This window comes from Giraffa tippelskirchi, chromosome 1, assembly GCF_054371585.1.
Source record: "Giraffa tippelskirchi isolate mGirTip1 chromosome 1, T2T-mGirTip1v1.2.pri, whole genome shotgun sequence".
Classification (NCBI taxonomy): domain Eukaryota; kingdom Metazoa; phylum Chordata; class Mammalia; order Artiodactyla; family Giraffidae; genus Giraffa; species Giraffa tippelskirchi.
The window spans coordinates 220,340,310-220,366,189 of NC_137275.1; the positions used below are offsets into that span (position 1 = coordinate 220,340,310).

The following is a 25,880-nucleotide window of genomic DNA, read 5'->3' on the forward strand; positions in this document are numbered from 1 at the left end:
TCTGAGTCTTGTGACCGCATGGACTATAGCCCTCCAGGCCCCTCTGTCCATGGGATTCTCCAGGCAAGGATACTGCAGCGGGTTGCCATTCCTTCTCCAGGGGATCTTCCCAACCCAGGAATTGAACCCAGGTCCCCTGCACTGCAGGCAGCTTCTTTACTGACTGAGCTACGAGGGCAATATGCTGTCCTGTAATTAAAGAAGAAACATACCAGCAGCATGAACACAGCAATGAGGGAGCTATGATTCTGGTGGCTGGAAGGACAGAATGTTCCAGAAAGGCTGCTTGGAGGAGGTAACACTTCTGCAAGACAGTGATGAATGAGAAGTAGTGTGCCAGGGACACAGGCACACATCCTTCATGAAGAAGGATGACACTGGCCGAGGCAAGGAGATACGAAAGTGTGTTTTGCATTTTGAAGACATGGCAGATGGGAACATAGTGGCAAGTGAGATCCCGGAGGTCATGACAGACAGAATCTGAAGTGCTAGGAGGGGATGGGTACCTGGTGAAATGGTCTGGACTCTGATCCTGAGGCTGTGTGGGGCAGGTGGTGTGGCTCTGAATGGTTCCAGCAGAAGGGAGGCATGGCCTTATCTGTGTTTGGGTTGGATTGAGCGTGTACAGAGCGGCGGGCAGCAGGGAAGCAGGGAATCTCTTCTGGGGGGTCTGAGCCTAGAGTTTATGCTGGATCGCTTTCATTTGTTCCTCTCCCTGGCCCCTCGCCTCACCCGTACCCAGTTTTGTGGCTCAAGGAGGTTGGCTTTGATGGACAGCCTCAATGAGCTCTCTTGCATGGGTACCCCTTGGGTCAGCAAGTGGGAGACACCAGCAGAAAGTGTGGTGGGAGGCTGGGACATTTATTCCTCTGACTTCTCTCCTGTCTGTGTCCCTGACTACAGGTCACAGCTCCCCTTAGGCAGTACTCTCCACGGGATTCCCTCTCCACGTGCTGGTAACCTATCCCTCACCTAGGACCACTGCCCCCAGCCACAGGATACTGAATATCCACTTTCTAGGACTTCCCCCCAACTTTCTGCAAAGCCCCGTGTGAAACCTTTCACACTTGAGCAAACTGCATGCTTCCTGCTGGGGCCCTTGATGTCGGTTTCCTTAGTGAGAAAAAAAAAAAAAAATGAATTAACCCTCATATCCAGATCAATTCATGACTCACTGAAATGTCCAATGATCTTTCTAACCAGCCTGCATAGTGTGTGTGTGTGTATGTACAAGGGCAGACTGGCATTTATCTGGCAGAGTAATATACACTAGTGGGAAATGAGTGGTCCTACCCAGCCCTGGTAAGTGGGTCTTAGAAGACAAAACGTTCGCTCAGCTTAGCCTGTTTTGGTGATGACTGCCCGGACTTGCTGCCTGCAGAATCTAAAGCCTGGACTGCTTAGGGGAGACAAGAGGAGGGATTTCTAAGGGAACAATGTGACCACACACCTGGAGGCTAAGAGGTACCTACAGGTAGAGGTGTGCTGTAGCAACTTAGAACCATCCACGTGATGGCAGGGGGATAGGGGCAAAAATGACTCAGAAGGTCACATCCAGTTGTGAGATTATAATTGTTTAAACCTGTCTTTGAAACTCTAAGAAACAGTTCAAGGCTTCTGTGATATGAGTGGTTTGTTTACAGCTTAAATTAGAGTATTCCATTTTTAATACAAGTGACAATGATAGTGCCAGACAGAATCTAGGAAGTACCTATACGGAAGCCTCAACTCTGCCTCTAGCAGAGAAGTCTATTTCAGGAATCTTACTGGCACCAAGATGAGAGTATCCAAATATACCCCCTGAGATAACAGATAGACGGATAAAAACAGAGAGATGGAGTAAGAGGGCCCGGTTTCTAATTCATCCTCGATAGCTCCGTCCACTTGACTGTCTTTCTCCTGCATCTCGGCAACCAGAAAAATCTCTCTTCATTTTACAGGTGCAAACGATCATCATGTCATCAGACACAAAAGCAGAAAGACCGCTAAATGCCATCAAGTTCAGAGACGCTAAATACCTGACCTGTCGGTCACCACTCCCATCTGCTGAAGTCAGGCATCATGCATCAATCCTAACAATCTTCCCAGCTGAGTCAGTCTGTAGCATCAGAAATCTTCCAAGCTTAACAACTGAGGCAGCCCCAGCCCATTTGTCTGAGTTGGCACCTAAGAGGTCTTCTCTAATTAAGTCCAACCTCTCAGGCAGATGGATGCACCGAAGCCCAGGGAGGATTTTGAAGACATGGGTTGGAGTCGCTGTTTGGCTTATGGTCCCCCGACTCCCTTCCATGCTTGTCTCTCTACTTCGTGATCCTGTTCCCTCATCATAGATGACTGAGCCAGAGGTCAGCTCCTAACTCATGCCAGGTCAATAAGATTCCTTCTCTAGGATTCTTCAAACTGCAGCTCAAGGAAGAGAAGCATTCACTCTTTGGTGGTAAGAACACGAGAGCCTTAGAAACTCATGGTTATCACAACCCAACCACAGGAGTAGGAGTGGGGAGGAACGAAGCCATCATGGAATGATGCAGAGAGGAAAAGACAGAATCCTAATGCCACATAATTCACTCAACTCCCCTCATCCCTCTGGCTAAGCTGATCTTTCACCCTTCCCATGGCAGCCATCCAACACAGTTGCCATTAAGCTAATTTGAATTAGGTTTCTTTCTCCTGGAGCCAAAAACATCTGACTAATAAAGAGCAGAAAGGATTTCCATGCAGCATGGGTGTAGGGGGCAACATGGTGGCACGGTGGATAGAGTAAAGGTCTTGAGATTAGAAGCTTTGTGTTCAAATTCCAATTCACTGTCTTACCAGTGGTTCTACTTAAGATCTTAGAACATCAGCTTCTTAATCTGTAAAATGGGGGAAGGGTGGAATAAAAATAGCCTTGACTTCAGAAGATGACTGCAAGGATCGCATAGGAGATGCTATGTAAAAGCCTCTGCCCAGTCAAGCGAGACCAAAACGCTGCTCATGCCTGTCTTCAGTGTGGAATCAGGACTGAAACCCAGGTATCTTGACTCTCAGCCCAGGGAGCTTGCCAAAAAAAAAAAAAAAAAATGATACTTTTATGTGTCTTTCTCCCTTCTCTCTCTCTTTCCCCACTGAAAGATCTGTGGTCCCATTTTAACATCAGAAGTCCCATTTGAAAAATGTTTTAATTTCTAATGCAGATATAACAAGTCGTTTCTCAGTTTCACTGTATCTGCAAAGCCTTCTATAATTCAACATCAAATATTTATTATTACATTTATTAAACTTTTAATAATTTAGCATCTCCTGCATGTAAGAGAGGAGCTTAGCTAACTGGTTCCCCTTTATCCAACCTGGGTCACTTCAATATTTATATTCCAAAGTCTCCATTTGAGTTTCATTTAGCAGAAGCTGCGCCGTGGGCCGTCCACCCCAACTGACAGTCGATGTCTGCTACAGCCTCCCCAGTGGCAAAGACTAACAGGAATCCAGTGCCGGATGGTGTTTGAGGAGATTTAGCGAGGCTGGGCAGAAACACATCCTAATAGACTTCACTTTTATTATGATCGCTAAACCAAAATGGGGGAAAATATACGACTCTGGGCTCAGTGGCTGAGTGACAGCCAGGGAGGCTGTGAAGAGATGCGGGGAGAGAGCAGATCCATTTGGTGCGGAGTGTGAAGCTCTCTATGTTAATGCTTCTCAAAGGAGCTTCATATTCCTAAAGAAGGGAGGGAGGCGGTGGCACAGGGAAAATTCCAACATGCAGATTCCATGAGTCCATCTGTGAGTGCTAAACAGATGCCCTATTGCCCCCAAAGTCTCCCCTGACCCCGTTTCATATTTACCCTTCCACCTGAATGGAGCAGCCTTCCATATGCCCTCAGTGGATTAAACGGTCCGCAAAGATGAGGACAGACGGTCCAATGTGTGGATCCCTTGGTCTCACGGAGAACCCCCTGCATCAACAGCCTGGCAGTGCACACGTCTGATATGGACCCAGAAATCCACGCCTGTGGCAGTTATCCTGAGTGTGTCTGTGCCCAGTCGTGTCCAACTCTCTGCGACTCATGGCTCCTCTGTCCATGGGATTTCCCAGCAAGAATACTGGAGTGGGTTGCCATTTCCTCCTCCAGGGGATCTTAGCCAACATTTACTGAGCACTCACCCTACAACTTGAGTTCAAATTCTGATTCTGCCACACACTGCCTGTAACCTGTTGGGTAAATGATTTAAACTTCTTGTGCCTTGATTTCCTCCTCTATGAATGGTAGTAACTCCATCACTGAGTCACTGAGGAGAAGTCAGAACTAATGCACCTAAAGTTTAGACAGGGCCTGATCCAAAATAAACGCTCAATACATGTGAGCCATGATTATTTATGACTATGGTGCTAAGAGTTGAAGTGTGTTATCTCATTCAATTGGCAAAAACATCCAAAGATACAATAGCAATTATCATTCCCATTTGCAGTTAGGAAGCTGAGGCTCACAAAGCTTAAATACATCGCCCGAGGTTAGCTGGTAAGTGGTGGAGATGGAATCAGAACTCAAGGAGTCTGATTCCAGAGCCTTCACTATTCCCTCTGCCCAAATCTCCCTTCTTCTGCGTTTCAAGCAGGTAAGTGAGCTGCCTATTGAAGTTCTCGTGCCCTTTGGGAAAAGAATGTCTACGTGAGTAACTGGTGTGAAGGAAAAAGCACCTGGGTGCTGAGACTGTCTAATAAGGGCTGCAGAAGCCCATCCACGTTTCAGCATCTCCCTGGGAAGGTAAGTATGCTTCTTGGTTGCCTACCATGCAAACACACACACACACACACACACACACACACAGACACACAGAGACACACACAGGCACTCATTTACAAAATCTGTTGAAGTTGTAGGGAAGTTAAAGGCAAGAAATGTGAATTCTACTTCTTGAATATATTTATCCATTATTAACCATAGTACATACACGAGGAGACAGGCACAGAGAGGTTATACAACTTGTCCACAGTCACACAGCCAGTAAGTGGCAGAACCAGGATTTGAGTCTGAAGACTCTGAGTCAAGACTCCACGCTCCTCATCTCTAGACATGAGGAGAGGGCATCTGGGGTATCAAACCACACAAGGCCTGCATCAAGGACTCTGCTCACCTGAGGCTCGGCAGCCCTGGGCCTTCCTATCCAGGTGTCACAGGGTAAGACCTCAGCTGCCCTAGGGGAGCCTCATCGCTGCCCACCCCACACACCCTGCTGCTCTACTGTTCTGATCCTCTCTCGCCTCTGCTGCTGCCTTTGGTGATCAAGAGGAAAGCAGGGGTCCCTTCCGTGTCTGCTTCCAGGCCACAAACTACATCTTTCATCACCCTAACCCAACTGGGTCAGATGATTACTTCCCTATTTGTACTAACATGCTGTCTAGAACCTCCCACCCATAGAATACCAGTTACACGTTAGGGTGTTGTACTAGTTACTCTGTGTACATTATGTGGGCCTACCAACAACCCTCTGAAGGAAACACAGTAGTCTCTAGATTCAGAAATGGAAGTTGGGAGAGGTGAACTGACTTGGCCCAGGGAGCAACTGCGGTGTCAAGATTCATATCCAAATCTGTAGGATTCTAAGAAACACTCCCTTTCCCACACCCTCTTCTCTTTCTGGTCTTTACATTTCCAGAGGCAGCCCAGTGTCTACCACACAAGGAAGAATCTAGAGTACTTTTGTTGAGGATTTCACCTTAGAATGGATGGCCCATATTTCTAGAATACACTATACCTGACTAGGTGTACTGTTTGGGCAAAAGGCAGATTCTGGTGTCTGTACCAACCACACAGGAGTACCTGCTGGGGCCCTGGAGTGGTTAGCATGCTCCCCTCTACCTTAAAGGAGGCTGAGCACCGCAAAATTGATGCTTTCGAATTGTGGTGTTGGAGAAGACTCTCGAGAGTCCTTTGGACGGCAAGGAGATCGAACCACTCAACCCTAAAGGAAATCAACCCTGACTACTCACTGGAAGGACTGATGTTGAAGCCAAAGCTCCAATACTTTGGGCACCTGATGTTGGGAAAGAGTGAGGACAAGAGGAGAAGGGGGCTACAGAGGATGAGATAGTTGGATGGCATCACCGACTCAATGGACATGGGTTTGAGTGAACTCCAGGAGATAGTGAAGGATAGGGGAGCTGGGTGTGCTGCAGTTCATGGGGTCACATGACTTAGCAACTGAACAACAGCAAGTGGCCTGAGAATCTCTGCTGACTGTCTCAGCCTGGCATCCAGAGCTGAAGAAAGAGGACGAGAGGGAGCAGACAGTGTGAGGTTCTGTGCCTTCTCTTCTCACCGCATCCTCTGCCACGCGCCCCTTGGCATTACCTGCCAGACACACTGACCTGGAGCCTCGAAGCTCCCACATCAAGCATGTCACTTTAAGACCCCACGTCTTGTCTACAGATCTGTGGGGTTTGCCTTTTGCATTGTTGTTGTTCAACATCCATTTGCTGCCTGTCCCGATTCCCCTCATCCTACCTGCAATCTCAATCCACGTAGTAAAGGTCCCCCATCCTTGCTGGTTTGAGAGTGGGTCAGTGACCCAGGTGTGGCTAATTTTAGTCATTTATTTGAGATATTGGTGTTAGCGTTAGTCGCTTAGTCGTGTCCGACTCTTTTTGACTACATGGACTGTAGTCCGCCAGGCTCCTCCATCTATAGGATTCTCCAGGCAATAATACTGGAATGGGTTGCCATTCCCTTCTCCAGGGGTTCTTCCCAACCCAGGGATCGAACCTGGCTTTTCTGCATTGCAACCAGATTCTTTACCATCTAAGCCATCAGGGAAGCCTAAACGTCGCTAAATAGGACAAACAGAGGCATCACAGCCTAGAGGCGAGGAGCATGGAGTCATAATTTGGATCTTCAGGACTCAAATCTTGGTTCTGCCACTTCTTGGCTGTGTGACTATTGGCAAGTTACATAACCTCTCTGTGCCTCAGTTTCCTCATCCAGTTAATAAGGGTAAAGATGAAATGAGCTCATTCCAGCAAATATTTGGGAAGCGCCACACAAGGAGGAGCTCTGACTGCTGTCACTCAGTGCCGGGACTTTTGCTTAAATCATAGGGAGACAGGGCATCTCTTTGCTCTGGAAATGCCTGGCGGAGGCTATAAGCCTGGAGTTGTTGATAAGAGTGTGCCTGACAGTGACGTTAACGCAGAGGAAGACAGAGGTGAGGGATGGGGAGAGACAGAAACGCTGAGTCCCAGCAACATTATAAAGCCTACAAATCCTGCTGGACTCAAAGCCATTGCCACCCTGGAGTTTTCAAGTTTTTCCATCCTTTGTTTTTTATGGAAGCCAGATGAGCCTTAACTTGTTTTGCTGCCAGGATGCAAATGTCAGCGGACACTAGAACCACCTGAGGAGTAGTTAAACCAGATTACTGCTTAAACAAGATGACAGGGCCCACCTCCGAAACATCTGATTCAGGTCTTGGTCGAGGTATGCATTTCCCACGGCTGCTGGAACAAATCGTCACAAATCGGGATGGCTTAAAACTACCAGAACTCCGAAATCAGTATCACTAAGCCAAAGCCAAGGTGTTGGCAAGGCTGCACACTGCCTCGCCCCCCCCCACCCTCGGCCCCCGCGAGGTCCTGGAGGGGAAGATGCCCTGTGCCTCTCCCAGCTCGCGGCGGCTCCCAGCACTCCCTGCTGTGGTTGTCTCACTCCAGACTCAGATCCCCTCTTCACATTGCCATCTCCTCTGTGTGAGTTACACTTCCTTCTACTTCCCTCCTATAAGGGCACTTGTAATGGTATTTGAGGCCCATCCAAATAATCCAGGATAATCAACTTTCTTTAAGATTCTTAACTAAATCCCATCTGCAAAGACCATTTCTTTTCCTGAATAAGGGAACATTTACAGGTTCTAGGGATTAGAAACTCATCCCGTCGGGGGTCACTGCCAGTCTACCACAGATGGAGTCAGAGAACCTGCCTTTCTAACAAGTTTGCAGGTGATGCTGAGGATACTGGTCCAGGGACCACACTTTTAGAACCAGTGACACAATGACATCCTGCAAAGACTTGGTAGTTTGGCTTAGAGGCCCTCTCCACGAAGCGCTTCCTTTAACTCCCAGATGAGTTAAACCACCTCTTTCCTTGGGTCCTTTTTCTGCCCTAAACTTTTCCTCTAACTTCTTCAACAGTCACAAAGTGGAACATGTTTTGTTTGCAATTTTGTCTCATTTTATGCACCAAGATCTCTGTCTTAACATTTCTCTATCTTCAATACTTAGCCTGGCACATGGTAAGTGAAAGTGAAGGTGTTAGCCACTCAGTCGTGTCTGACTTTATAACCCCATGGACTGTAGACTGTCAGGCTCCTCTGTCCATTCCAGGCAAGAATACTGGAGTGGGTAGCCATTCCTTTCTCCAGGGGATCTTCCCAATCCAAGGATCGAACCCAGGTCTCCTGCATTACAGATGGATTCTTTACTGTCTGAGCCACCAGGGAAGCCCAGAAACATCTAGCCAGTCTCGCCATCAGGGAATCAATCCCAGTCTCCCACATGACAGGCAAGGATACTCACCACTATACTAATGAGGAGGCACAAGGTAGGTGTTAAATACATTTTTAGTGCTTAAAAATTTTTTTTTTTTTAGTGCTTGGAATTGAGAGGTCAAAAGAACAAGGAACTCTTCTAAATTCTATCGAGAACCAATTCAATGTGAAAATTGTCACCAAGTGAGCGATGCTTGCTTGCATTCTGATGTTCCATTATTCTTTCAGTGTTGTACGGGAATTAACAGTATTTCACTATTTCATTTTCATTGACTTGAGATCATAGAAAAATCACTGAGGGGCTCCAAAAGCTGAGCTTTGTGGATGATTATTATTCCAACCATAATAGCAACTCTTGCGTCTCTCTTATAAGAAGAATCAGCTCTTGGTGAAACTATGAAGAATCAGGCCCACTGTGTAGCAATAGTGTTGTTTGCCATGCTTCTCTCCCCATGAGTATCTTTTATTTCATCTCTCAAGTCAAGTTTCTTATTCCGCGCTCTTCGCTGCACCATGAAATTCCTGAAAGCCTAGGTGGGCCTTATTCATCACTGTATTCCTATGGTGCCTGGCACAGTGCCTGGCACACAGGAGGGGGCCATGATAAGGTTTTCAGAATTGAAAGGAATCTGCACACAATTTAACTCGAGTTCGCCTCTCCACCTTTGTAGCTGACATCATTAGTGTCTCGAATGCTAAAACTCTCATTCCCAGCATCTTCCTGCTGGAACGGGCTGGAGAACGGGCGCTGTCCAGGGGAGAGTTCTTCTCTTTGGCTGTTTAACCTTCAGACTGGAAAGCCATCCCTCCCACCTTAAATTCCACACGGCCGAATCCTGTGCACAATTCAAGGTTAGCTGCCATTGTTTCTCTCCTGCACATCCTTTTCTAATTCCTTTGGTCAGAAATTTTTCCTTCATTTCCAATCCCAAGGCACTCTGTGTATACCACTTCAATTATTCTGCAAATACCCCATATCCATAAAGCCACTGGACCTACCATACTAAACAAGATTTTATATATTCATTTAAATCTTCCCCAAGCCCCATAACAAAGGGGTTAATGCAAATTCTCAATACCAAGACCTTATTGATTTTAAGATGCACCATAGATTAGATGAAGCCTTTCAGCAAAATAAAGAGAAAGAATTAAAAAGAGAATAGGAATACACTATACTATGCCACAATAACAACAAACATAATAACTAATGCTTCTAGAGAGTTCACCATGTGCCAAACTCAGTGCTTTACAAGGACGGTGACTGCAGCCATGAAATTAAAAGATGCTTGCTCCTTGGAAGGAAAGCTATGACAACCTTAGACAGTATATTAAAAAGCAGAGACATCATTTTGCTGACAAAGGTCCATATAATCAAAGCTATGGCTTTCCCAGTAGTCATGTATGGATGTGAAATTTGGACCATAAAGAAGGGTTAGTGCCGAAGAATTGATGCTTTTGAACTGTGGTGTTGGAGAAGACTCTTGAGAGTCCCTTGGACAGCAAGGAGATCCAACCAGCCAATGCTAAAGGAAATAACCCTGAATATTCATTGGAAGGACTTATGTTGAAGGTGAGCCTCCAATCCTTTGGCCACCTGATGCAAAGAGCCGACTCACTGGAAAAGACCCTGATGCTGGGAAAGATTGAGCGCAGGAGAAAAAGGGGACGACAGAAGATGAGATGGTTGGATGGCATCACTGACTCAATGAACATGAGTTTGAGCAAACTCTGGGAGATGGTGAAGGACAGAGAAGCCTGGCATGCTGCTGTCCATGGGGTAGCAAAGAGTCAGACACAACTGAGCAACTGGACAACAACATGCCTTTTAACTCTCACCACTCTCTTACCCAGCACAGACAGTCTTCTATCTGTGTTATCCACAGGGCCACCAGAGCTTCAGATAAGCTCTTGCAGCAAGCAAGTGGTAGACCTGGGACTGGAACTCAGGCAGTTCAGTTGGGCTCTGCAGTCTATACTTTTTGAAGAATGAACTACCTTACATAACAGACTTTATGTTTAATCAAAATATGGCATACATAGACAAAAATGTGCAAATTATATCTATACAGACAGATGAATTTTTACAGAATTAAAACATTCATATAACCACCACCCAGATCAAGAGATCAAATATTACCAACATACTTACCTTAAACCACTATGCCCTCCATCACCCCAAGGTAATCCTTATTTTATTTCTAATATCATAGTTTAGACTTTACTGTTTTTGATCTTTATTTAACCATACATATTCATTTGTGTCTGGCTTCCATAATTCAGTCTTATATTTGTGAAATTCAGGGTTGCATTCATTAATATTCAGCATTAATAACATTCCATTGTTTTGTCTCACTTATCTATATTTGTTGTTGTTGTTATTGACAGGCATCTGCATTTTTCCCCCTAGCTTTTTGGCAGTACAAATGAATACTACTATTACTATTCTTGAACATATTATTTGTGGTCTTCCCAGGTGACGCTAGTGGTAAAGAACCTGCCAATGCAGGAGACATAAGAGATGTGGGTTCAATCTCTGGGTTGGGAAGATCCCCTGGAAGAGGGCAAGGCAACCCACTCTAGTATTCTTGCCTGGAGAATCCCATGGACAGAGGAGCCTGGCAAGCTGCAGTCCATAGGGTTGTAAAGAGTGGGACATGACTGAAGCAACTTAGCATGCACACACATACAGGCACATCTATAGGATAGGGGGCTTCCCAGGTGGCACTGGTGGTAAAGAACCAGCCTACCAATGCAGGAGACATAAAAGACATGGGTTCTATGCCTGGATTGGGAAGATCCCTGGAAGGTCATGGCAACCCACTCTAGTATTCTTGCCTGGGGAATCCCATGGACAGAGGAGCCTGGAGGGCTACAGTCCATAGGGTCACAAAGAGTTGGACACAACTTAAGTGACATAGCGCGTGCACACACACACACACACACACACACACATCTATAGGATAAGTAGATGTCAACTTTAATAGATACAGCCCTGTAGATTTACATGGTGGTCACACTAACTTGCATCCCCACTACAAAGGTATGGGAGTTCCAGTTTTTCTATATCTTTACCAACCTTTGTCATCATCAATTTTTTTACATTTAGATGCCCAGGTGAGTTGAGCCTGTACTTTTTGAGTCTAACTTGCTCTATCTCTCCTAGTGTGAAATTCCATAAATTCATATCTGTCCATAAATTTCATAAATTCATATAAATTCAACTCTGTCATGGATTTAAAACCAAAACACGACAAAACAAAAGTCAAATAGGAAAGCAGCTTTAAATTTTCCCTCCCAATCCTATCCAAATGCTTATCTTTTCCTTCCTCACTCTGTTTTTTTCCTTTAATCTTACAGTTGTGATTCTGTGGCATATTATTGGCTATCTATAATTATGATCTATTATTTATTAATTTCTAACATAGCATATGACTGAAACTTATTAATTCTTTAAACGCCTATGATATGCTTGCTTGGGCAATGTCATGTCAAACAAGGTTTATTAGTGAAGCTTGGAAAACTCAACTTACAGAGCACAGATTCTTTTGAATGGTGATGATTACAATCTTTCATCCACCCTTGCAATGAAACTGATTGCACGTGAGAAGAAAGATGAAGGTAAGACTTAAAAGGCTGTCGGCAATAGCAAGCCCAGACAGAGACATGTGGGCACTCCAAACAAGATAATAATTTAGTGACCTAATCAAACCAACATTCTTCAAATATTTGAAATATATTTTGAACATCTTTCAAAGGGTTGAGAAGGAGGACCCAAAACTGCAAAACAGTATCCTTTCTCTCATCCTGAGCAGTTCTGATCTGGTCCCAACTTGATGAAGGCACACCCTCCGTTGTAACCAGGCACAGCATTCTTAGCAGTTCAGAAACATCTAATTGTTATTGGTTCATGACCTTTGAAGCTCACACCCCCTTCAACTTACTATAGTATTCCTTCCAATTACATATAAAATTTTCCCTGAAATAAATTCTAGTCTATACTTTTCTCAATTTTGTGTTAGTATTTCCAAAGATGTTTTAAAGTCCTTGTAAGTTGATATTCTGGTCCTCTCCATGTCTGGCTTGCTATTGAATGCAATAATTCAAACTGAAGGAGAAAAGGTAACTGAATTACCCAACAGACTATGGTCACTCTCAGCAGTATGACATAGCATGCAAACTTCCTGACTCTGCCTTCCCCACCATGACCAGTTTCTACTTGAACTCTATTGTCAGAAGAATTGAATGCATTGAAAATTGATAAGCCCGTACTTTTGGAAGTATATTATGTACCAGTATGTACACATATTATTAAATCATTACAACAATTCTTAGGTGGTATTTCAATGAGATCAAACCAGTCCATCCTAAAGGAAATCAACCCTGAATATTCACTGGAAGGACTGATGCTGAAGCTGAAGCTCCAATACTTTGGCCACCTGATGTGAAGAGCTGACTCACTGGAAAAGACCCTGATGCTGGGAAAGATTGAGGGCGCGAGGAGAAGGGGACAACAGAGGATGAGATGGTTAGATGGCATCATGGACTCAATGGACATGAGTTTGCGCAAACTTGGGGAGATAGTGAAGTACAGGAAAGCCTGGTGTGTTGCAATCCATGGGCTCACAGAGTCGGACACGACTGAACAACAATTTCAATGAAATAGTTAAGAATATGGGTTCAGGAGGTGGGGAGACGGTAGGCTGAAGTTTGGCTTCACCACTTTCTTTTTTTTTTTGTATCACCTATATACCTCAGACTTTTTTTTTTAATTTGTAAAATAAAAATAATGATAGCATCGTTTTGGGGGTTGATATAAGAATATAATGAGATAATGCTAGTAAAGTGTTTAAGAATGATCAGTGGAGATGAGTTATTATTATTACTACATACTGTGAGATAGGCACTATTACTATCCTCATTTTGCAAAGAGATGGAAAGTTAGTAAGTTGAACTTGACCAAGGTCATATAGAGAAGCGATTCCAAGTCAGACTGGTCAACTCCAGAACGAGTGTTGAACCATCAGCCAGTCCGACATCTATAGCTTCAGTGAAACTACAAATTCAATGCCAACAGTACAGAACTCTGAGGAAGTCTGGTAGAGACCTTTCAGTTGATTTGAGACAAGGTCACAAGGTCTCTTCAAGAAGAATCTTTCAACCAGATGCTTTTTTCTCCATTTTTAAAATATGTAATACTGAGTAACCTTAGCACTGAAGGTTTACTGAAGGCTCACTGATGCTTTACTGAATTTATACTGACCTCAACTCTAACAAACATGGAAACCATGATAATTTGCCATGAATCAATTTGCATGTACATGAAACCATCTTAGTTTTTAGTAATTATCACTTCATTTTCTAAGTGTTATCCCTTTAATTTTCTATTTTTTAAAAATTACTTCTTTGGAGAAACACCAATAAAAAATAATGTTGTGTCCATCCCTTCATGAAAGGCGAGAAGGTGAGTCTTCTTATCAAGATGCCATAGACATTGATAGCATCTTAATTGAAAAGACAGCTGTGCAGTGGTAGAATAACAACCACTGGAAGTACAGGGCCATGCCTCCACGTTCCAGTTCAGGAACTCATAAGCTGTGTACAGACCAGTTACAAAAGCAAAATCAGAGTCCATTTTTTGCAACATTTAAATGCTAGAATTCTTCAACTAATCAAATCAGGAGAGGGGGGATAAAAACCTACACTAGAAAGCTCCAGAATAGTGCTAGACTCAGATCTAAGATCACCAGTATAATTAAATCAATACACATTTAGTAGATGTCCAATATGGACTGGGAACTGGGAATTAAAAAGCTAAATAAGTTCCTTTCTTTGACCTTGAGGGATTCACTACCTAATAGCATAGAATGATATGTAAGCAACTAATTAGAACACAGTAGAGTAAGTCTATAATGAAATTAACTATAAGGTACAAAATGTGTAAAGAAAGATGTAGTCTCCATCGTTTCATGAGTAAAGAGTAAATTCATTTGACCCGGACATTTCTAAATCCTATTGATTAGCCCAAAGTCTGTTTCTAGAATCAGAGTCAAAAGAGAAAGCACTTCATCTTCCAATATTTTACCTTCACGACTTTTCAGTATATTATTAAGTAATGGTCTTTTATAAGAGAAGACCATTAAAGATCCCAGAATGAGCTAATGTGTTAACCTCTTTCATGTTTTATATAAGCCCCAAAGGAAAGTAATAATGTTGAAATATGAAGGCACCGAGGCCCACCGTGGTGGTCAGTTCCGGGAGTGTGGAGCACGGCGCACTGGATATGTTTCTTATATACCAACTAGGCAGCTGCCTACTTTAACAACATGAAGAGCACTTTTCCACAGGAGTTCTGAGATCCTGAAAGAGAAGGCCTTCCAGGGCTCTAAGAAGCCCGTGGTATGGGTGCTGGAGATGACTTCCCTACCTGACATCTGCGGGGTCTTCTGTGACGAGAACGTCAGTCTTGCAGCTGGCCAGTGGGTTGATGGACAGCTCCACGGGTGGGACCACGAAGCTTTTGCTGACAGGAAGCCAGAGTCCTTGGCCCAAGCTGAAAGTAGACCTGCAATGTAAGAGTTTCCATTGGGGGACTCCCTGGGAAGCAGAGAAAAAACAGAAAAAAGGGGCCCCTCCCCCCATTCCTTCTAGAACCTTTTCTAACTTCCCCACCCAACTGAGTCGCCTGCATTCTTCAAGGCTTGATGTTGGCCAACTTCGCCCAAACATGGATGGTCATTTTCTCCCTCTGTTAATCATTTAGCCCGTGCATTACTCTATATTGCTAGTTATGTTTTCCTGAGTTTAGGTCCTGCTTCCTAATTAGCAGTGGACTTTCCCAAGCAGGCCTGATAGCCAGCAGAAGGACCTACAGTGACTGCTAAGCTGGCAGGGGCCGTCTGCACAAAGGTGAAGAGTATGGACTCTGAATCAATTTCAACCAAAATTCGATTCCCAGTTCTGCCGCTTAATTTGCTGTATGTCTTCATCAGTTTAAGTATTGAAGTTTTCGCACAAGATTTCACGGTAGTGGCAGGAAGAGATTCTATGGCTAGAGAATATTTTTAAACCACTGGACTAGATAATCAGTAATGTCTCCTTCAGTTCAAGTATCTGAATCTATTAAGTCTAGATGCCAGACAAATGGAAATTAGATTCCCATAGCAACCTGGACCATTGCATCTCAGAAATGCACAGGTTCAGTTAACTAAGGATATATAACTACACCTCCCCATCAGACCGTTCTCCAAGCCCCAGTATCGTGCCCCAACAGAACTGTCAACTCACCTGAGGATCTTTTCAGGGGCTTGCTCCCCTGTCACCAGATCGTAGCCCCTCTCCAGTGTCGTGTATGGCCAGGGACTGTGGGAAAAAATTGAGAAAGGGAAAGAAAAAGAGATAAGAGATGGTATTAGTCAGAAGCAGGTGGGATTCATTATTATGTGGACACTGCTGAAGAATAGCTGCAAATTATAGAATTTTGCAGAGGTAATGATTGGGTAAGTCTATTCATATTATACCAGTCTCCATTTCACAGAAGGACTCAACACTTCCAAGTCCTCTTTGTCCCTTCTGGAGTTTGTGAATGAAATACGTGGTTCTTCTTCATTAGTCCACTCAAGAGAGTGTCCTTTGATCACTTCTCATTTGTGAGGGTGAGCTACACTTAGTATTTGTTCTCTAGAAGATTTGCCATCAGTCATGTACCTTTAATACTAAAATGGGATTCAGTGGGAAATAGGATTCTCCTTCCCAGGAACACAACCATTGCAAAGCAAGTGTCCTCTTTGGGGAGCAGTGGGGGACCCCCACTGTCCCTGCCTTGCCTGATGTCCTTTGCTACTCACCCTTCACTCTGCCCCCAGTCACTGCGTACACACAGGTGTCTGTGAACCGGGTCAGGGGCATAGCCTTCGTGACAGCTGCACTCTCCTGTAAGCCAAAAAAGGAAACGATCTTGTGAAATACTGCCTGCCCCAAACAGTCTTCTTTCCTGGTGCCCTTGTTTTGTTGGAAAATAAAGTGAGCTGCCTTGTTTTAGCAAAGGCCATGGAGAGAGAATGTTCTAGCCCACCTGCCACTGTGGTTAACAGACTTCATTCATTGTTCACTCACTCACTTACTCACTCAGCAATCCCTGGCCACCCTCCCTGCCGAGCTCTCTGCTCAGCACTGGGGATGCAGAGGTCAAAGGTGCAACCCAGATGCTGAATGAGCTCATGACTTAATGAGACAGAGAGTGACCTGGTGGCTACACATGGACGTCCTGTTTTCAAATATTTAAATTATGATAAAGTACTCATGCTAAAAGTGTACTCAGAAAATTGAATTCTTTCCACCTGAATGAACAATTCATGTTCATTTACAAGCCCCAAATCAAATGCCACCTCTTCCAAATATAATGCCACCTCTTCCAAATATAATACCTCTGATTTCCTCTTGTGGAAAAATTGTTTCCGTCTACCATCTCCAGACTTTATTTTGTTTTGTTGTTGTTGGTCTTATTGGTTTTACTTGCCTCTTTCCCATCCCCTCATTTTCCCTCTTGTCCCCTTCCCTTCCATCTACCGAATCATCCATCCATCCACGTATCCATGTGTTGTGATTTTCTGGCCATGCCTTATACGTGGTTGGACACAGCCTCGCTAGCATCTGATGCTGCCTTAAGTATAGTTTCTCATTGGCCAAGTTTATTCTGGGAGCACATGTCCTGTTTCCCGGTGTATCTTCAGAGTTCATTTCTGGAAGAGTCCTGCCTTCCTGCTACCATCGGTCTTGCTTCACTGCTCACTCCTTAAGGTTGAGGGAAAGGTTTTGATTCAATCAGTTGTTAGATTTTCCTAAGATGTAGTTGTAGAATGTTCCCAGATGCTTTACCAAAAATAGATTCTATTAAAAAAGCTTGTGAAACACGGTACCATTCCTTAGAGCCAGTCAAGTATGACTGCAGTTCTTTGGTCCTACAGCGATTCTGCTTGGCCTGACCCAAGTATTTTCAAATTATGTTTCATGGAAACATCTAGCTTAATGTAGGAGATTCAGACTTTGAAACTTTTAGATTTTAATGTTCCTTAAGACATTTTATTTTGAAATCTCCTTAATAATAATAAAAAATGAAGGCTAAACACTCAGATATTACACGCTAGAACTGAGTACACTGGAGACCTCTGTCGCATTAAGTCTGGTTGCCAGATAAATGGATTTTATGCAGCCCTCATTAAAAAAAATTCTCCCATCATCTTTGTTTCATTGAATAGGATCCTGAGACTGAGAAACAAGGCACTAACAAGCTCATGCTTTTTACAACTTCAAGTCTTATGAATCAGTTTTCTCAACCTTGCGCAATCAAAACAAAACATAACAGTGAATGTGATGCCAGGGTATCACAGGTTCTAAAACTATCACCCATTAACTTCTTTTTAAAAAACGTTTGGATTCATCAAATAGCCTTATTGTTTTCCCTGATTCATTATAAATGTTAGGCATTTGACCTTATACAAAGTATTCTGAGTGTTAACACTTTCATTTGTTTTATATATTCCAATGCTGCTTAATCTTTGTATACTCAGCATCAGTAAGTATCTGGCAAACAGCCAGGGCTTAATAAATGTTGGTTAAACTAAAATGGTAGTAAGATACAATGTGGAGAAAAGAATAGGTCAGAGGGAGTACTCAAAATATTCAGAACAAGATTGCTGAAAGACAAAGAGAGATAGAGAACCCGAGAGAGAAAAGAGAGAGACAGAGAGATCGATGTGCCTTTCCTCTCCTCTCGATACCTAGTAAATAAGAGGGGGCTGCTTGCAGGCAGTGGAGCTCTCTGTAATTCTCCCCTCCAATAACATCCCCAAGGGTCTTCCACTGAATGCCAGTGCTGCAAATATGTGCAAGCTAATGGATTGACTGTTGCCAGAGGTAAGGAAAACGGAGGGAAAGAGCGGAGATCCTTGAGGTTTGGATCAGAATAATCGACCCGAGGGGGAGGGGTAGAAGTCACTAATGATGTGTTAAAATGCAACAGTCCCTTCATGAAATATTCACCACTTTAAGCACGTCTAATATTAAAGATTAAAAGTCCTGGGATTTGTCCTCGAGACTCCCAAGCCTGATTTACGATCTGCCACAAGCCACGGGCTTCGTGATTCATAACAGGAGAGGTAAAGTGGTTACCTCTGGCACATGGACAGGAAGCCGGGCAGGGGTGAGCTAGAAGCTTGGTGGGTCAGGGGTCTCTTCTCCACGCACGGGCTGAGGTTCCTGTCTCTCCTATCAGTGACTCGGGACATGGTGCAGGTCATTTTTCCTCCCCTTCTCTCGTTTTGGGGGTATTAGTGAGAATGAGAAATTTATACCGAAAAAAAGGGGCACTGCCATATTTTTCTCTTTCTGCGTGCTTACTATGCAAGTTTCCCCTGCCTTGGAATGGATCATTAATTACTGCCGCTCCTTATACAACAAATGTGTATTTTGCAAATGAGAAGTATCCACCCTGGAGGCTGCCTGGAGAACAGGAAGTGAGGGAGAGGGAAAAGCAGGAGTGCTGGAGACACACAGGACTGGGTTCCAGTCCTTACTTTCTCTCTCCCTAGATGTACGGTCTTGAGGAAGTGGTTGCTTCACTATCTGGGTCTCAGCTGTCTCAACTATACAGTGAGAATGCCAGTCCAGCCAGTCACTCAGAGCTGGTGTAAGAAGAAACCGAGGGAGTGAAGTGTACACCTGAAGGCTCAGGCAGACAGTGAGTAGATGCTCAATGAGTTCATTTCCTCCTCTTTCCCTTCCAAGATGGCAACTGGCTTCTGACATGTGCTTGCACATTAGCTGTAGGGACACTGGATCGGCACCCTCCTCCTTGCTGGGACTTAGCTTCCTCATCTGCAAAATGGAAGCTTGGAACAGATGTTCATCAATTCTGGGCGCCAGTGAGAATCGGTCATTTACATTGCCTTTCCAAATCGCTCACCTCTAGCTTTCTGGAAACTCCTTGTTTTAACCTTAACTTTGATCACTCTTAGCAGCTGGGCTGTGTGTCTCTGGCAGGATTTCCCTCAATGCCATGGCTATTGGCTTTATTGACCCCCCACTTCCCATTTTGCTGGCTCAGCAAACTCTCCACTATTCACAACCAAGCATTATCTTCTTGCAAGATGCAAGTCTCTGACAGTACGACTTAAGGGTTAACCCCTTCCCTGGGTGAGTCCTGTCCTCAACCCTGCCTTTGTATCCAGGGTGGCCAGACTGCTGAAGGTCAGCTCTCCAGGGACACACACTGACTTGCTTTTCCTGTGCTGACTGTGAATGTCCAGGCTCCCTGACTCCTGTCACTACAGCAGATGCTCCTTGGAAAAAGGGATAACTGCCATCCTGCTCACCACTGCATCCAGCACCTGCTGCCCTACCTGGCACATAAATAAATCCAGGGGTACACTTCACAATGGAGATCCCAGGTGGCTCAGTAGTAAAGGATCCACCTGCCAAGCAGGAGATGTGGGTTCAATCCCTGGATCGGGAAGATCCCCAGGAGAAGGAAATGGCAACCCACTCCAGCATTCCTGCCTGGGAAATCTCATGGAAAGAGCAGCTTGGTAGCCTACAGCCCATGGGATCACAAAGAACAAGATGAAACTTAGTGACTAAACAACAACAAATACTTCACAATAGTAATGCCTATGTCAAAGGGATAGGGATATTTTTGCCTGTTTCTCCCACTAAACTAGGAGTCTCTTGATTGCAAAAATCTTTTCTTAATCATCTCCATATCCTAGTAGTTATATCATGTCTGATGAAGGGTTGGAGACTCATTTGCCGAATGGATGAATGAATGACTGGATGAATTAGTGAATATATAAATATACTGCAATTATCATGAATTCAGGCTGAATTCCTTTAGAATAATGATGATTTTGCTGAAGACTAGAAGAAGACTTTCTTACATCCATGACAGGTATTTGCCGAGGAAATGGAACGGGTAAACATGAAAGTTGATGAAATGGCTAAAATAGAATTTCTGTTTCACATCAGAGCAGAAGAGGCTCATACAGCTCATCTAGTTCAAATCTTCCCAGCTTCAGTTTCAGACGGGGAAACTCTGGCTCAGAATGTGAAGACATTTAGCCAAATAAGTGGACTAGCCTTTTATCTTGTCAAGATTAGCACCCAGGACTCTTGGCTATTACTCCAGCATCCTTTCCACTACACTGGTGCTCTCAATACTTGAATACATCCAGTAACATTCTCCCATTTTTTTTCCTTTATATGTCTTTGACATTCCTGAGTTTCCTATAATGAGAATGTATTACATTTAAAAACAAAATATTTTTTTAAATATAATGATTTAAAGTATCCTGAACTCATTAAAAATATGCATTTACAAGTGATTGACAAGCAGACCTTAAAAAGGTTTAATCTATTCATTAAAGTGGCTCCCATAAGGGAATTTGATTAAGTGTATTTTCTTTGTGTTCATTAGTGTGTTTGTGTGTGTGTGTGTGTGTGTGTGTGCGTGCACACAGGCATGCTCAGTCATGTTCGATTCTTTGTGATCCCATAGACTGTAGCCCACCAGGCTCTCTGTCCATAGAATTTTCCAGGTAAGAATACTGGAGCAGGTTTGCCATTTCTTTCTTCAGGCGATCTTTCTGACCCAGGGATTGAACTCGTGTCTCTTGCATCTCCTGCATCGGCAGGTGGGTCCTTTTACCAGTTAGTGAGCCACCTAGTAACTAGCAACTGTGTGCTAGTTACTAGGACTCTTTATTATTGGTCTGGTATTCCCATCTCTTGAAGAATTTTCCACAGTTTGCTGTGATCCACATAGTCAAAGGCTTTGGCATAGTCAAATAAAGCAGAAGTAGATGTTTTTCTGGAACTCTCTAGCTTTTTCTTATGATCCAACGGATATTGGCAATTTGATCTCTGGTACTAAAGCTTAAAAAAACAAGCGGGCCGTTACTTATAGAAGGAAATGTAGGTTTGAGGTACATCAGACAGCTTTTGTTATACTGATGCTGTGTAATGAAACCCACAGAATTTTATTGTCAGTAACTCTAAGCAGTCTTCCACTTTGTTCTACCTCTGAATTGACTGATCCAGCTGGGACTCAGCTGCACTTGGCTCCCAGTTCAGTTGCTTCCACTCTGCTCCATGTGACCCTCACCCTCCTTGGACCAGCCACCACTTGGAATGTGGCTTTCTCATGGCAAAAGGCAGGGATATAAGAGAGCAAGCCCAGCCACAGCACATTCCAAACTTCATTTTAAATCATTTCAAACTTCATTTCATATCATATCTGCTACCAACCCACTGGCCAGAGCAACACTTGAGCCAAGCCTGAAGACAGGGTTGGGAAGAAATCTCACTTTTCTCACTGGCAAGCATGCCAAGGATGTAAACACATAATTGTACTCTAGAGAGATGAGGACTTGACAATAATTCAGTCGACCATGAGAAAAATGTTCCTGTAGCACCCTGATCTCCTATGCCTATGCCCTCTTCCACACTCTCTTAAACCATGTCCTCTTAGAGAGCCATCACATGGCTTGGGAAGGAGTCAGAGAGATCTTAGCCTTGGCTGTTTGCTCCTCTGTTCACAAACTTGGCCAGCTTAGTTACCCTCTCCAAGCCTCAGCTTCATGTCACTTAAAGGAGTCAAGTGGTATCTTCCTCCCAGTGTTGTCATGGATGTCATAAGATGCTACAGAAAAACCTGATTGAACTTTGTGGCCAACCCTATACTTGAATAAGACTGGTACATAGTAGATGCTCAATTAAGGGAGGGTCTGATGCATCCCTGAAGCTTATGCCTACTAGAAATCAACCCAATAATCCTTCATCACATGGGTAATATAATTCAATGCAATCATTATATAAAGTATCTACTTTCGAACAGGGGAAATTTGGAAGAGTAATTCTTAACCTTTCAGTTCAGTTCAGTCGCTCAGTCGTGTCCAACTCTTTGTGACCCCATGAATTGCAGCACGCCAGGCCTCTCTGTCCATCACCAACTCCCGGAGTCTACCCAAACCCATGTCCATCGAGCCAGTGATGCCATCCAACCAGCTCACCCTCTGTCGTCCCCTTCTCCTCCCGCTCCCAATCCTACCCAGCATTAGGGTCTTTTCCAATGAGTCAACCCTTCGCATGAGGTGACCGAAGTATTGGAGTTTCAGCTTCAACATCAGCCCTTCCAAGGAACACCCAGGATTTATCTCTTTTAGGATGGATTGATTGGATCTCCTTGCAGTCCAAGGGACTCTCAAGAGTCTTCTCCAACACCACAGTTCAAAAGCATCAATTCTGCAGCGCTCAGCTTTCTTCACCGTGCAATTCTCACATCCATACATGACCACTGGAAAAACCATAGCCTTGACTAGATGGACTTTTGTTGGCTTTTAAATATGCTATCTAGGTTGGCCATAACCTTCCTTCCAAGGAGTAAGTGTCATTTCATTTCATGGCTGCAATCACCATCAGCAGTGATTCTGGAGCCCAAAAAAATAAAGTCTGACACTGTTTCCACTGTTTCTCCATCTATTTCCCATGAAGTGATGGGGCCAGATGCCATGATCTTAGTTTTCTGAACGTTGAGCTTTAAGCCAACTTTTTCACTCTCCTCTTTCACCTTTATCAAGAGGCTCTTTAGTTCTTCTTCACTTTCTGCCATAAGGGTGGTGTCATCCGCATATCTGAGGTTATTGATATTTCTCCCGGCAATCTTGATTCCAACTTGTGTTTCTTCCAGCCCAGCGTTTCTCATGATGTATTCTGCATATAAGTTAAATAAGCAGGGTGACAATATACAGCCTTGACGTACTCCTTTTCCTATTTGGAACCAGTCTGTTGTTCCATGTCCAGTTCTAACTGTTGCTTCCTGACCTGCATACAGGTTTCTCAAGAGACAGGTCAGATGGTGTGGTATTCCCATCTCTTTGAGAATTTTCCACAGTTTATTGTGATCCACACAGTCAAAGGCTTTGGCATAGTCAATAAAGCAGAAAGAGATGTTTTTCTGGAACTCTCTTGCTTTTTCGATGATCCAGCAGATATTGGCAATTTGATCTCTGGTTCCTCTGGCTTTTCTAAAACCAGCTTGAACATCTGGAAGTTCACCGTTCACGTATTGCTGGAGCCTGGCTTGGAGAATTTCGAGCATTACTTTACTAGCATGTGAGATGAGTGCAATTGTGCGGTAGTTTGAGCATTCTTTGGCATTGCCTTTCTTTGGGATTGGAATGAAAACTGACCTTTTCCAGTCCTGTGGCCACTGCTGAGTTTTCCAAATTTGCTGGTATATCGAGTGCAGCACTTTCACAGCATCACCTTTGAGGATTTGAAATAGCTCAACCGGAATTCCATCACCTCCACTAGCTTTGTTCGTAGTGATGATTTCTAAGGCCCACTTGACTTCACATTCCAGGATGTCTGGCTCTAGGTCAGTGATCACACCATCGTGATTATCTGGGTCGTGAAGATCTTTTTTGTACAGTTCTTCTGTGTATTCTTGCCACCTCTTCTTAATATCTTCTGCTTCTGTTAGGTCCATATCATTTCTGTCCTTTATCGAGCCTATCTTTGCATGAAATGTTCCTTTAGTTTTTGTGAAATTTTGGAAATCATCAGGATGCCACAGATGATTTTGGAAATCATCAGATTCCGGGTAGATTGAAGGTGCTTCCACTTCCCTAACTTGTGTTTTCTCATTCATAACAATCGTCAGATTAAAGGCAGCACCCCTTGCTCTAGACCTTGTGGTTATATTTATTGTTGTGATGTTTGTGATTAGAAACTTTACAGCAGGAGCTTTGAAGGCCTGACTCTATGACCTTGGGCAAGTGACCAGTTGAATCTGAACTTCAGTTTCTTGATTTTACAGTGAGGCCAGAGAGCCTTCCTCCTGGTACTAGTCATGAGCGTGGTCCGCGAGGTGACAGGCGATGGCATGTCAAGTGTCTTCACCACTCCTACCACAAAGCAGGCCCCTGGTCGTGTTATGCCCACCCTGTGCCTCCCCCACCGCATGCCTGGCCAGGTGACACAGAAGGGCAGACACCCCAGGTGGCCCAGTCGGAGTCAGAACAGGAAAGGATGCCATGCACACTTGTTCTGAGGGCCCAGGGAAACATCTTTTCAAGCTGCAGTGACAAGTAGAGTGAATGGGAAAATGAACAGCAGCCAGTGTCCCTGGCCTGTGATGATAAGTGATGACTGAGTCGGAAGCAAGTGAAAATGGAATCATAAGGGGATGATAGGGTGGGAGGAAGGGAGCCAGCCAGCAGGGTGGGATTAGGAAGAAGGCTTTACACTCATCTGGCACTCTCACAGGTGGGGGACCAGCTCCTCTGAGCTGTGGGGTCTGGAGGAGGCAGCACCCTCTGGCTGGTGCCCTCATCAGTGCCTGTGTCCTTCAGTAGAAGGGGCCATGGACCAGGGCAACGTGTTTTGCAGGGAACATGGGGACCAGCTTGGAGATTATTTCATCCAAGCTGCCCCAAACAGACAGATAAAGAAACTGAAGTTCCTTTGGCTTTGCAAAGGGCACACCTTGAAATTGAGACCATCGTTCATCTAGAAAGCATTATTCTTTCCATTACAACAAGATGCGAAATTGGCCCCTCCTGTCTAGGTAAAAAAGGGGCTTCCCTTGTGGCTCATCTGTAAAGAATCAGCCTGCAATGCAGGGGCCATTATTGATGTGTGTGTGTGTGTGTGTGTGTGTGTGTGTGTGTGTGTGTGTGTGTGTGTGTGTGTGTGTGTGTGTGTGTGTGTGTGTGTGTGTGTGTGTGTGTGTGTGTGTGTGTGTGTGTGTGTGTGTGTGTGTGTGTGTGTGTGTGTGTGTGTGTGTGTGTGTGTGTGTGTGTGTGTGTTTTCCCCTCAGCTTTTTGGCACTACAAATGAATGCTACTATTACTATCCTTGAATGCATTGTTTATGGTAATCTAAACCTACAGGATGGACTTCCCAGGTGGGACTACTGGTAAAGAACCTGCCTGCCAATGCAGGAGATGTAAGAGACATGGGTTCGATCCCCTGAGGAGGGCATGGCAACCTATTCCAGTATTCTTGCCTGGAGAATCCCTATGGAAAGAAGAGCCTCGTGAGCTACAGTCCATAGGATCGCAAAGAGTCAGACATGACTGAAGCAACTTAGCACTCATGCACAGGTCCAGGGGAAAAAAAAATAACCAAACCAAACAAGTGACATAGCTAATGATATTTTCAGAAAGAAGAAATACACCACAGACTGTGCAAAGGACTTTTCAAATGCATCACTGATCTTCCAGCAGAAAGGTGATACCAGCCTCATTATCAATTAGGAAAAAAACTCAGAGCAGCGAAGCCACTTGACGAAGCTCATGCATCTGTGT

The 25,880-nt window shown here is 44.3% G+C and overlaps 1 protein-coding gene across 3 annotated transcripts in view; it reads right to left on the minus strand.

Moving 5' to 3' along the window:
* ASTN2 (astrotactin 2) overlaps nucleotides 1–25,880 on the minus strand; it is a 989,820-nt gene that overhangs the window by 501,850 nt on the left and 462,090 nt on the right. For 2 of the 3 annotated variants that reach the window (XM_081575818.1, XM_081575806.1), the window contains 3 exons: nucleotides 16,365–16,449; nucleotides 15,805–15,879; nucleotides 14,945–15,082 (listed from right to left, as the gene is read on the minus strand). In XM_081575818.1, the coding sequence (XP_081431944.1) occupies nucleotides 14,945–15,082; nucleotides 15,805–15,879; nucleotides 16,365–16,449 (298 nt within the window). The remainder of the gene's footprint in view (nucleotides 1–14,944; nucleotides 15,083–15,804; nucleotides 15,880–16,364; nucleotides 16,450–25,880) is intronic. The other variant, XM_081575813.1, reaches the window with a different exon arrangement.